Source organism: Chaetodon trifascialis, chromosome 6 (assembly GCF_039877785.1).
Source record: "Chaetodon trifascialis isolate fChaTrf1 chromosome 6, fChaTrf1.hap1, whole genome shotgun sequence".
In the NCBI taxonomy this organism is placed as follows: Eukaryota; Metazoa; Chordata; class Actinopteri; order Chaetodontiformes; family Chaetodontidae; genus Chaetodon; species Chaetodon trifascialis.
Window position 1 is genome coordinate 8,049,683 of NC_092061.1, and position 13,552 is coordinate 8,063,234.

Genomic DNA, 13,552 nt, shown 5'->3' on the forward strand with positions numbered 1-13,552 from the left:
AGACTTATTTTCCAGCATGTGGGGCACTGCCACCTTTTCTCCACTTTAGGCCATGGTTAGTGCACAGCATCATGTTTTCTCTACTGGAGGGGGGCACTCTAGACAGCACTGCATTATGTTTTCTCCATTTGAAGAGCTGAGATTAGTGGACTTTATCGTGCTTTCTCCACTGGAAGGGCACTCCAGAAGGAATTGCAATAAGTTTTCTCCATCTTAAGTACACATATTAGTGCACTGCATCACGTTTCCTCCACTGGAAACGCACTCTAGAAGGGACTGGATCAAGTTTTTACCATTTTAAGGGCAACAATTATTGCACTGCATGCTTTCTCTGCTGGAATGGCACCATTTCATCCTGCTTTTTACACACTAGCTCACCATAATGGGCATTTTCTCATGTTTGTTGTAGTTTTTCTTTCCAAATATGGGGGCACCAGACCACACCAGTACAAAATATATGAATCTGAATAAATCAAAATTGAACTAAAACATGAGTACATTTTTCTGCTCACCATTTCCTGAGTCAGTCACATCAGTGGTTCTGACATAGATTGAGTAACTTTAGGTCTCTGATAGAACTAAACACAAGTACATTTTCAGTATCGGTTGCTCTGGACTGCTGCCAGTATTCCAATAATAGGCCTATGAGGTTTTTCAAGGGCATGCTGCTCTGCACACATGACCCAAACAGTTAGTTTAACAGCCAAAAACTTTTAATCCTCCAAGAGCCTCTGAGAATTTGCTTGCGCCACCGTTTGAGCCTTAAAATGAAACCCCACCCCAAAATACAATGAACGCAGTTATGTTATTATGTTATTATTATGTACATGTTATCTCCTAATAATGCACAGGTCAGTTTTTTTCTTTGTGAGCAGCAGACAGGGTGATGAGGAGATCATCCTCAGAGACAGATCCTGGAGCTGCTCCACAGACAGCAGATGAAAGAAACGCTCATGTGACGGTATTTGTAGCTCTGTTTGGAACACCGTGTGATTCACAGCTCGAAGCTCTCCGTCCAAATCAAACATGTTTGGATCATTTCTCGAACAAAAACAAAAAACTGAGGTGCCAGACTCAACCAGACTGTTTAAAGTCTTAATCTGAACAGTAAAGTAACTGTCAGGCACTATACATGTGCATTATAACAAAATGCACTAAGCTACACTACACAGTGCACCAAACAGGGAAAAGATTATAATAGAAAAACAAAATGTCTCAAGCTAATTGTAAAGAAATGAGAAAATAAAAAGCATATAAAGGCAATGATGAATGAGACTAAAAATCATTTTGAGGAGCCAGATTTGAAACTTCATTGGTTTTTTTCTGCTGGTTTTCCTTCAGGCTGAATTATCCTTCATTAACTGGCAGTTTTTACCCAAATAAATAATGATGAATGAACTTTGTTTCAGCCTTGAATTCTTGGCTCTATAATTATTATTTATTACACTTGACAGAACATTTATTTGTTGAAGGAGTTCTCGTAGATGTTGAGCACCTATTGGCTGCTTTTTCTTCACTCTGCGGTCCAACTCATCCCAAACCATCTGATGCAGCTCTCCATCACTCTCCTTCTCAGTCAGATAGCTCTCACCCAGCCTGGAGCTGTTTTGGGTCACTGTTGAAAACCAATGATGGTCCCGAGAAGCACGAACCAGACGAGGTGACATGTCTGTTGTGCCGGTGAGATGTGCCTTGAATTTTGAATAAATCACCAGCAAACATGCCCACACCATCACTCCTCCTCCTCCTCGCCTCACGGGGGGAACCACACATGCATCTGTTCACCTTTTCTGCATCTCACAAAGACACGGCAGTCGGACACAACAGTATCAGATTTGGACTCATCAGACCAAAGCACAGATTTCCACTGACCTAATGTCCATTCCTCGTGTTTCATGGCCCATGCAGTTCTCTTCTTCTTGGTCTCCCCCAGCAGTGGTTTCTTTGCAGCAGATTGAGCATGAACACAGTCTCCTCCCAGCAGCTGATGTTGAGATGTGTGTGCTGCTTGAGCTCTGTGAAGCATGCATGCTGGCTCTGATCTGAGGTGCCGTTAATTGGTGATTTCTGAGGCCAGTGACTGTAATGAACTTCTCCTCTACAGCAGAGGCTCAGGCTCTTGCTCCTTCTCTCCCGTGGAGCTCCTCATGACAGCCAGCTTCATCAGAGCTGTTCTGACGTTTTTTACGACTGCACTTGAAGACACATTCAAAGTTTAGACATACAGCTGCATAATACACAGGCTGCTTCCTTTTTGCTTCAAGTTCATTTTGCTCACGATACATTTGCACCTTTGCTGAAGTGCCTTCTCGAAGGCGGGGCTTTTGTGGAGTATTTTTACACACATTTTAAATAAATGTTTCAAAATGAGCTTAGGGACCTTTGTTAGCTTGGAAATAATGCATGATCCAAATCTAAATTATCTAAGAATACGTGCAATGTGAGCTTCAAACCAACTAAAATATTTAAACTGATTAAACTAGATGTTGACACAGAAGCCCTCCACAGGACAAACTCTCAAGAGCTCATAAAAACTTGCCTGAGGTTAAACTGAAGTCGTGCAGATGCAAAGGATTCAGAAAAACATCAGCAATTAATTGAATTGCTGCACCGGTCATCAGGGGCCTGTGGGGCCCTTGAGTGCGTGGGACCCCTGGGCATTTTTCTGCTTTGGAAATCCAGCCTGGAATTTTTAAAGCAGGTTCAAAGGTCAAGTGTAATTCTTTAAAAAGTAGAACAAAACCCCTGCAGGCTCACACGTGCACCGACATGAACAACGGTGAGTTCGTCCCTGGTGTCGCGTCAGCCTTTGACCGCACGGGGGCGCTTCATCCGCACAGCAGAGCCTCTGTGCAACACTGAAACTCTTCCCCCGCTGCTTTAGGAAACAGCAAAGAGGCGGCAGGCGTTCACAATGTCGGGTAGGAAGCCCCGGTCTGTGGCAAACCCCCTGGAGTCTGCGATCACCACACCGAGTGAGAGGATCCTGAAAGAATGCCACAGTCTGTATGTCGACAGCGAGAACGGTAAATCATCAATAACCTGGATGATCGATCAGTCTGAGTGAGGACCGCGCAGGGCTGCTGTTATGTAACTTATCGGTTTAACAGGACTCGGTGTGAAGTTTGCGGTGAAGTGCAAAGTGAAATGCTGCTGGTTGGATGTGTGGGGGTCGGTGGGGGGGTCTGCAGCAGCTGTCCGTCAGTGTCAAGCGCGTGACATTGAGCTCCTCCGCAGGGCAGCGGCTGATCTGACCGTCAGCGTCCCTCCGCACCGCACCGCACCGCACCGCACACGCACGCAGCCGGTTTGCTTCAGGTGTGAGGCGCAGCGCTCGCACCAGCCCTCTTGTCTTCTTGTTTTATGGATTTTCAAGCACTGAAGTGTTTGGAGACTTGTGGTGTCTTCAGTAGTACTCCTGTTTGCGCGCGCACGTGCAGACTTTGCTCTGTAAGGACAGCCCTCGCTGTGTTTCCTGACTGCGTTATCACAGGATGTGAGTTGACTGTGGTGAAGAAGAGGAGCTGCTTCGCTTCAGCATCACTCAGCTGTGAAGGATTGTGCATCAGTGTCGCTCTCCTGAGCTCCACATGTGATGCTTTTTTCGATTTTTCATCAGTTTCCTGGAAGGAGCTGAGTCACATTTAATTAAAGGTTAAACAGTCATTTGTTTTGGGGCTGCAGCTGTTTCATTGTTGATAAATCTGCAGATTATTTCATCTCTTAAACAACTGGTTGATTCTATGAAAAGTCCAAAAATAGTGAAGCAATTTTCTCGTTTAGTCTGAACAGTAGTTAAAAACTCAAAGATACTCCTGTTTAATAAAGAAAAGCAGCAATTTCTCTTAAACGAGTCGCTGGAACCAGAGAAAATTTGGAGATTTCTCATAGTAAGAATGTTTGAAATGATAAATCCATCATCAAAATGGTTGGAAGTTATTTTTCTGTCAGTCAACGAGTCAGTTAATCAGTCAGGAGTTTCCGCTCTCAGCTAACCTGCTCGGACTACAAGACTCTGAGGGTCACAAGAGAAATGAATTGAAATTAATTATCTTGAAATGAACCAACTGAACGCTGTCGCCATTTTTTTCCCTGCAAATATTACCAAATGACATCCTTTTTAAAAATGTTATATTAACCTTTGTTTATCAAAAGAGGTCGCTGACAGCTTCCCCATGATCACACAGCTGGAAGATGTCCAGTACACGCACGTCTGACCTGTTTGATCACTGAGCAGCTTCGGTGAACTTTGAGGACTGAAGAATGTGTTTGGTGGAAAATCAGTTTTTCAGTTCTTTCTGCGACTTTGTTTTTGTATTTCTGTTTTATTTCACAGCTGATTTTAAGATTTGCATTTTGATGTTGCCACTTTAATTGATATCTGCTTTGTCTGTGTGTGTTTTCAGGCCTGGTGAAGATTGCCAGCAGCCTCGGAGTCCGGCTCCTTCCTCCCAGAAAGAAGATCGTCGTGATGTTAATGGGTAACCACTCTGCGGGGAAGAGCTCCTTCATCAACTGGTAATACATCGCATAACCTGCCACGCTGAGCTGTGACGGGCTGCCTGACAGTAACACACGTGTGGATGAGAAAATATCACCTTCACATGTGACTTTATTAAGTGCTTTGTGGTTTGAGGAAAGTGCAGCAGTTTTCCTACGGGGGACGTTGCTTTGTAGGATTTACGGAGCTGACAGGGAACACAAACAGGTCCAGTTTGTTATTTTTCATGACAGTTGAGTAGAAAATTGTCTTATATTCCACAACGCTGATGTTGAGTTTGAGGGCTCGTAAAACTCCGTACAGTTGAAACGTTCCTCTCAGCCCGTCCAGGAATGTGTTTTGAACCGCCTCCAAGAGGAGCTCAGCTGTCAATCATGCCAGCAGGCACCAATCTGACATATGTCAGAGGGTTGGTGGCTGCAGGTGTTCTTATCATGAAGGTGTTGATGTGCGGGTTGTGCTAAAGTTAGACTCTCTGTGCTCGTTGAAGCACCATCATGTTATTTCCAGAGCTGCTGTTTAATTGGTTCAATCGTAGCTTTGACCGTTTTTTGTGTTGCAGCATTTGTTGGCGGGAAAATGTTTGCGATTCTCCCTGAGAGGAAGCACCGAAGCGATGATGATCATCATTTGCATGAGATAAAGCAGCCTGTTGTGCTCTCATCTCATGCAAATGTTGCAGGTGTTAATCTTGATTGTTGTCACATTCACACTGACTGAAATGTTGGTTTTGTAAAGAGGAGGGTCTGTTAACACTGTTTCACGCAGCTGTGTGGACATTTTTAAATAGTTTTAGCTTATTTGACAGCGTGTGATACTTGGTCGATTTGATTTTCAGACTTTTGTTTGCTTTTTTAACACTAATCATAGGAAAAAGTCGATTTCCAAAAACAATTCACATCACATGTGGGTTTTATTTCAGCCGCGTCGTTACTATACTGCATCTGAAAGTGTTAAATGAAATGCTTTTTGAGGTTTTAGCTGTTCCTGCTCATCGAGCCGGCGCCAGTTTTGATGCCTCTTGCTTTCATTTTAGGTATGCTGAAGAGCACATACAGAAAACAGGCGTCGCCATTGAAACGCAGGGTTTCACCTTCATCACAAGTGGCCGAAAAAGAGAATCACTGACGGTAAGAGCAGCATGAAGACAGGCAGCATTTCCAGCGCTGATACAGAAGGACTCAGTGTCTGTAAGATCTGATGAAAACCTCAAAAACACACGAGCCGGCTAGTGTTCGAAACGAGAGCCATGATAACTTCAGTGCAGCCAGCTTTGTGTGGCATGCTTCATTTGAATGCTTTTGTAATTTAGTTCCAGATCGTATCTGTGATTGTTTTAAATATTCAGAGGGCGATTCTCACTTTTGTGCATGAGGGATTGTTTTGAATGTTAAACTTCAGTAATGGGAACCGAAGCTGCAGCCAGTCATAATGGTTGATGAAGCGATGCGTTCAGTGTCAGCTTGTACGGAAGACACTCCCTCCTCATTCTCTAAGCTGCTCCAATGAGGGGCTTTGTTGTATAGACACACACACACTCACACACACACACGCAGAGGCATCTTTGCAGCATACAAACAGGCTCAGGAGACACCTGTCTGTCCGTCCTCTCTCATCCTCTTCCTTTTGCCTCTCTGTTCATATCGTGCTGTGGTGAAGGTGATGAAGATGAATAATATATATGCAGCGCAGGACTGCAGAGTGGAAGGATTATCTCCTATGCACAGGAAAAGCTTAAAGTGAGCGTGCTGAGCTGCAGCAAAGCAGCTGGCGTAAGACTTGAGAGCGAGGCGCTGAGAAGAGAGGACTCGTTTGGAGCAAACTGCAGATTCATATTTGTCTCCTCACATTCTTTCTCACATTGTCTCTTTTGACTCTTTCACAGGGGAATGCGACGCTGCATCTCTACCCTCACTTTCGACCACTCCTCGAGTTCAAAGGTAAGCCTTTTCTTCCTGTTTTAACACCAGAAACTCATAATGGCTCTCTGAAAAGTGCACTTCTCGAAGCATTTAGCATGACTGTACTGAGAATGTAGTGATTTTGACACATCGTGCCTCTCCACTGCACCTATCCTTTACTGAAATCCATGTTTGGGTTCCCAAAATTAATCATCATGTGCAGATTTGGTGTTGGCATGCAGATTTTTCACTCTTTCTAATGTGATGCAGAAACATTTTAACAGTTTAATACATTTGATACTGAAACCAGCATCAAATATTTCCTCCTTGTGTGCAATGATAAGATCAGCACTGCAGTCATTGACCAAAAAGCCTAAAAATTCAAACTAGCATCGTCACGTTTGCAGAGCGTGCAGCAGAGAAATGCATGTGACTGTGTTTTCCTCAGCTGGCTCCATGATGAAAAACATCAAAGTGTTAAAATGTGCTGGAACAGCAGGGTGAAGCAGCATCAGGAATAGCGAACAGGAGATGAATGTAATTATGAGCTGCAGACAGAGATTGGTTCCTTTGAGGTTTAAGATGCTGTGTGGCCTGTGAATGTTTCTTACTGGAGGCTGTGAACGCGAATCCAAGTGCACGTTGCATCCTTAAGTTCCAGTTAAGAAGTTGGGTTTTACTCAGATTAAAACAGCATTTCATCCATAGCTCGGACATCAGAGGCTGTGGCTGTTTGATCGTGTGTGATATTTATGTGCTCCTGCTTATCAGAGGTCAGGCTTATCTTTTGTGATTTGAGTTAAGGCGCTTCACCTTGATGACTCATCACTGAGTCACCGCTCTGACACATGAAGTTTTCTGGACCAATCAAACCAGGCTCCTGTTCCCTTCTTGTTGAACGTGTGCTGTTTGTTTCTGAGATGTGCAAGTTGAGATTACTGTCACGAAGAGACGTAATTAGCGGCGCGCTGGTCTCGGCTCTCCGTGCGTCAGCAGTGGTCTGAAGCTTCTGGATGTCGAGGTGGTCGTGCAGAGTCTGGGTGTGCCTGCCGTCTGAGTGGGAGCATCAGCGTGGATGGGGGGAGGGGAGGGCAGTAACGTATGCGCGTGTGCGTTGACAGTGAGTGAGAGTTCACTGGGTGCGGACCGGAGCGCTCACGGTATGGCGTGTGAGTCACACGCCCCATCGACAGCAGTGCAGTGGAGTCAGGAGGAGCTGCTGAGAAATGTCACAGCCATTAGAGACGGCACAGCCCAGACTCCAGCAGCAACAGCTCTGCAGGCCTGCAGAGCCTCGCAGCACCAACGATCTGCTGCTGGAATACATGCAGGCTTTTTATTTGAACTCCATCGCAGCCTCTGGAAATACACTACATCAGGCATTTGTTTACCTGCCACAGCGACTGAGGATGACTCATCAGAAAAAGCACCGTATATCCTTCTGTGGGAGTAGCTGCTGATTATTCAGTTTGGGAAATGCTTGGAGATACTTCTGAATGTTGTTTTAGACTCATATAAAGGATATTTAACTGTCTGTTTGTCTTTATCATATCAACCTGTTGTCCAGAGTTTCAACTGCATGCTGCATGAGTAATTGACTGTTTTCACCTCAAGCCAGATGATTCGTTACAAAATTTTAGGTCTGTGCCGAGTTCTCGTTTTCTTTAGATATATTTGCACTGCGTCTGGTTTGACCTGTTCAGTCCAACAAGTTCTTTTTTAGTCTTTCAGTCGATGCAGCATTATTGCAGCCTTTGCCCTTTTCCTCGTGCACAGGATCTTCAGTGTCGCCTTCTCGGTTACAGTCACTTGAGGAACTTAGCACCCATCAGCGAGTATCGCTCTCGCTTCCTTTTCACCTTTCAGGAGACTCAGAGGTCTTTCTTCAACTGGAGTGCGTGGAAATGTCTGTATCAAGGCTGTGTGTGCTTCACGTCTTTTCAAATGGACTTGCATAATTGCTATTTTTCTCTTTTAAATAAAGCAAAGATGCATGCATGCAGCAGCCCTGATGAAGTGAAGCACAGACCAGCAGCCTTGTAGAGAAAGAACGTGAAGCGACTCGACGATATGTGCACGTATATGGTGTTTTCCTGTCACCTTTGGCGCAACGATTATAGCGAGAAAACACTTCTGAGACGTGTGATATGGAGGCAGATGCATCGATAACGTCGCCATGCTGATGTAAGACAAACATAAGGGAATGCTAATGTGCCACAGCAGCAGCGGTCCTGCTCGCTGCAGCACAAGGATGTGATTTGTGCTGGCTGTTAACACCTGCCTCTTCCTATGAAACAGCCTCAGTGTCATCCCAGGCCTGTGCGTGTGTGTGTGTTAGAGGGAGGATGGGGTGGCGGGTGTGGGTGGGGTTTACTTAGCTCAGTCGTCGGGGTCTGTCTAAATAGCGATCCTGTTCTGGAGCCCAGAGTCGGGGCTTTGAGGGGGCTGGCGTGCGGTGGTTGTGTTGGACTATCGTAGCCTCACAGTGCGTTGCCTCACAGTCGTTCTTCACTGGCTAGCTTTATGTCCCACGCCTCACGCTAAAGCTGCCAGTTGAAGAGCTGTTGTGTGTAACCATGACAACCAGACCGCTCCGCAGAGGGAGCGGCGGGAAAAGCTGAAACCCTGACGAACGTTTTCATGTGTTCAAATTGAAGTTTCCTCTGTGAGGGTGTGGCCGACCGTTCGGGTTCAGCCTGAATTTGTCGATGCTTTTCCTCAGATGCTTTAACGCGTGCTGACGTACGCGTCTGTCCGCATCATCCTCTACATTTGCTGCAGTTCAGACACAAATGCACATTTTTGGCACATGCAAGCGTTGACAGCGGTTCTTGATCTTTGTCACCGGCCTCCCTCGGGTTTCCAAGTATCGACTGCACTGCGGCTTCCTGTAGCACATGATAATGTAGTCATTAGAGGTGACGGCTTCCTGCGGGGACCCGACTTTTTATTTCTGTTTGTTTGTGTGAATTTATCCTGAAGGAAACACATGGACACACACTGTTTGTATATTCCAGGTGTTATGGACTATGTGTCTGCTGAGATCTCCACCTCCAAGCAGAAGAAGTTCAGTCTGGTGACATTTGTGGACACGCCGGGTTTGGTGGACGGGGACATGGTCTACCCGTTTGACGTCAACAGCGCCATCACCTGGTTGGGTAGGTCTCTGCAGCTGTGTGCTCACCTGTCTCCTCTAAAGCTGTCGCGTTCCTCTGAAGGATGTCGTGCATTGTTGTTGCAGGAGAGCAGTCCGACCTGGTGTTTGTGTTCTTCGACCCGATGGGTCAGGCGCTCTGCAAACGCACCCTCAACATCGTGGAGAAGCTGAGCGAGAAGTGCGGAGACAAGCTGCTGTTCTACCTCAGCAAGGCCGATGAAGCTGGGAATGAAACAGACAGACAGGTACGTCCACTCACTATCTGGCTTTTTTTCACTGAAAAGGAAAACATAAAAAAATACTTATATTTGTGTATTTCTGCAGAGGGTGATGATGCAGATCGTCCAGGAACTGTGTCGCCGTCCAGGTCTCAACAAATGTGGTTTTGAGATGCCGACGATCTACATCCCAAACCCCCAGAAGGTTAGACTGCTTTCTGTGTGTTCCTGTGACGACCGGTGAACAGGATTTTAAGTCAGAAATGAACACGCTTTTAGTTTTAATCACGACCAACTGAACACGCAGTGCTTCCCCACCCTGTCACCAGATTAGAGCCGTTCTGGTCTTAAGAGTCTTCCTTTAACAGACCCCAGTCTGAGGTTTACTCTGGATTTAAAGCTGTCTGCCATCCGTGAGGTTGAACAGCCGCTGATTATCCTTGAATGTAAATTTCCCACTCCACCTTTGCTGGTGGCTCTTGATGGCTGGAGCAGGATGATTCATTTTGCAATATGAAGGCTGAGAGAGTTATCCACTCACGGGGGTGGGGGTGGGGGTGGGGGGGGGGCAGGGGTTGTAAACCATGGCCTTTGATCAGCCACCTTTGACAATGGCAGCCTCAGTCCTGAGTTATGGCTGCACCATCTTGTGATCTACAGCCACGAAGCGCTACTCCGCAATGGTAGATTTGTGCATCCCTCCCGACCTCCAGCTTATTTTCGCTGAGCAAGTGCAGCTTCGCTTCCTGCTAAGTGCACATGGCTGTCAGTCAGAACACCCTGAGGATTTGTTGTGGAAGTTTCCAGAGCGTCCCTGCTTAAGATGCACAGCTGTACGTGTTTGCACAGTTATTCCAGCGCTGATGCACTTACGAGCCTCTGTCGTGTTCAGCCGAGCCGGTGCGTGAACCAGATCGACGGGGTGTGCCAGACCATCGAGAAGACCATCAACCAGGCCGTTCAGAAGACTCTGAATCAGCTGGAGAAAGACTGTGACCTCATTTGTTCCACCATCAGCAGCAGACTGGAGAAGGACAGGTTAGCATGTGCTGCTGCGAAGCTGATTTAGCCCAAAATGACAGTGGCATCAGCGCACAAAGGCGCCTTTGAGCAAATAAAGCACGTACACAGAGGAGATTACAGATATTACCCTCTGCAGAAAACGTCTTATCAGATTTCTTCTGTGTGCACGCAGGGCCGATGTGACCTACAACAAAAGCGTCCGTCTTAACTCGTTCTTGTGTGGCGCTCTGGGTATTGTCCTTCCCACCCTCTTCATCCTCAGTTTCATTGTGAACACTTTCTCCAAAGAGCAGCTGGACGAGCTGTTGGGCGAAGGGCTGGCTCAGTTCATCTCCGTCCTCACGGTAATGCACGCAGGTCATATTTGTACAAATTACTTTGTAGCATTGCGGTAAAATTTAATTTCCTTCCATATTTTACTCATTTTTCTCCGAGCGTGCTTGTCTCTCTGAGCGTCTGTCCAACGTGTGTCCCACAGGGAATAGTGATGTATTTATGGGACTGGATACCAGAAGATGGACAAGTTTTGTTTGTCATCATTTTTGGAGCTTTTTGCTACCTCCTGCTATTCCTAGCAAAGTATTTTGCAGGGTAAGTTTCACAAATGTACACAAAAACACACGCACGCGTAGAGCTGAAACAATTAAGTGATTAATCAATTAGTCAATTAAAAATTAAAATTAATCTGTAACAATTCCTTCATTACTTGAAAAAAAGCTTCTTGGTTTACTGTGTTTTATATCAGTTTATCTGATATGAAATGATCATCTTTCATTCTGTGATGTTCTTCATTCTCAGCCGAGGGAATAAGACTCTGACGAAGAAGGAGAAGAGGGTGATGGCAGACTACAGCGATTATATCCAGGATATCGTCAAAACTAAGAAGGTCAGATTGCTGTTTTGTGCCATTATGCCGCATCCAGTACAGATGTTTAAGGCTGCAGTAATACTTTGTGTAATGTGGAAGGTGTCCTTAGTGGTGACGAGCACACAGGGACAAGCTACTTCCTGACTCTGCAGCTCTGCAGAGCTTCTTAGTGTCTTTCAGTTCATTGTTTTGGATTTTATGATCGACAGCTTTGCTGCTAACTGCTAACAGCAGCTTTATAAGGTGGTGTTCTGTCAGATGAAGGGTAATGTCGCATTACATGCTGCACCATTTCCAGTGAATCCGTCGTGCATGGGAAGGTGATTTGAATCCAACAGGCTGGTTCATGACTCATTAGCAGTTGAAACTACCGTGCAGAGAGGTCATTGCAGGATGTGAACTCTGAAAGGCTGCTGGCGAAGTCGACCGTGTGGTAATGGTTGACTTCGCCATGCTGGTGCCTCAAAACCAGGGATTGATTTCATGAAAATCTAAATGATTCAAGCTACAACGCTGCTTTAAAGTCATTTCATGTGTCAGCACTGTGAATCTCACACAGGTAATTTTACTCCACAGGGGAAATTGTATGAGTGGTACCTCCAGCAGTGTGCAGCAGAATATGACTTCTGACCCCGGGTGAGCTGAAGACATCACAGTTAAACACATTGCTGCAAGAGTTTTGTGAAAAGCGGCACATCGGCCAGCCTGCCTCACTTGGTGTTTATAATGGAATCGGCGGGACTTTCTAAGCTGATGATCATCCACCAAACGATCAGGTTTTTCTCTTCTCAGTCGGGCAGGTGTGACAGATCACTGCCAGCATTGATCATCTCAAGAGCTTCGTTTAAGTGCCTTCATTAGTCAGCGCAGGGGAAGCTGTGATTGTAGTCGTTTGATGAAAGAAAATTTCGTAATGTGAATCAATATTTTGTCAACACTAGAAAGAATCGTTTACAAATGGACTTTTTCCTAATTTCCTCATGAGTGACTTGCAGCTGCTTTCTGCCAGCAAACGTATTTTTATAATGTCCTCTGTAAAGTCTGTCCTCGTGGTGCTCAAGTCTCACTGCACCGTCCTGACATCTGCCACGTCGTCGTTATAAGGCACCAGAATGTCCTGCACTCGTGTTTGCATTCTGACTGTTTGCAATATGACAATAACCAATGCTGTGATAACACTCGGGCATTATGGTCGCACATTTCATCAAATATTTTCACACCAATAAGAGCTGCAGGCCTCCTCCTGCCTCCAAAGAGTCTGTCCTACTCCTGGACATTTGTTTTGTTGTGTGATTTGTGCAGCCAGCGGATGTATTCATATGTAAATCATCGTCATGTGATCGTACTCAGAGAAAACGCAGTCCAGACCTGTGATTTAAGTACTTTAATACTCCAGTAAATCTGGTGAGCAGTGGAGTCTGTCACTGCACTGATGTGTGCGTGTCTCCTTGCTGTTAGTGAAGCACTGAACCCTTCATGTCGTCTATGGAATTAGATTTATGACTATAATACCATGTACTGCCTTCACTCCAGTGTTTGTACCCATATTTATTAGTCTTTGAGGTGCTTTTAACCCAAATAATGTAGAAAAACTTTTATGGGCTGTTTGCAATATTATTGTGAACGCTGTCAGTTTGTGTCGTGTGTGTTTAGAGGCCTTCTCATTAGGGAAAATCTTTTTTCGATTATAAATTGTGTGTGAATTTATCTAATCTGTGTAATTTGTGTGTTTGTATTTTATGAACCTGAGACTCTGACTTGTCTAGAATTGTTTTTTAGTAATCCCGACTCAAAGAATGAAACTTGTCGTAAAGCTGCGAACTATGCTCTGTCACTTCCTTGAAAATTATTAAACATTTTCTACAGTCCTTTTCTGCTTGTTAT

General features: G+C 45.3%; 1 protein-coding gene across 1 annotated transcript; it reads left to right on the forward strand.

The window, feature by feature from the left end:
* The first annotated feature begins 2,860 nt into the window (after positions 1-2,860).
* LOC139333153 (uncharacterized) lies at positions 2,861-13,536 on the forward strand. The gene is made up of 12 exons (XM_070965438.1): positions 2,861-3,026; positions 4,407-4,518; positions 5,538-5,631; positions 6,387-6,441; positions 9,420-9,560; positions 9,644-9,804; positions 9,884-9,982; positions 10,670-10,815; positions 10,973-11,144; positions 11,279-11,391; positions 11,599-11,686; positions 12,245-13,536. The coding sequence occupies exons 1-12, from the start codon at positions 2,915-2,917 to the stop codon at positions 12,296-12,298; spliced, it is 1,347 nt and encodes a 448-aa protein (XP_070821539.1). The 5' UTR covers positions 2,861-2,914; the 3' UTR covers positions 12,299-13,536.
* The last annotated feature ends 16 nt before the right edge of the window (positions 13,537-13,552 follow it).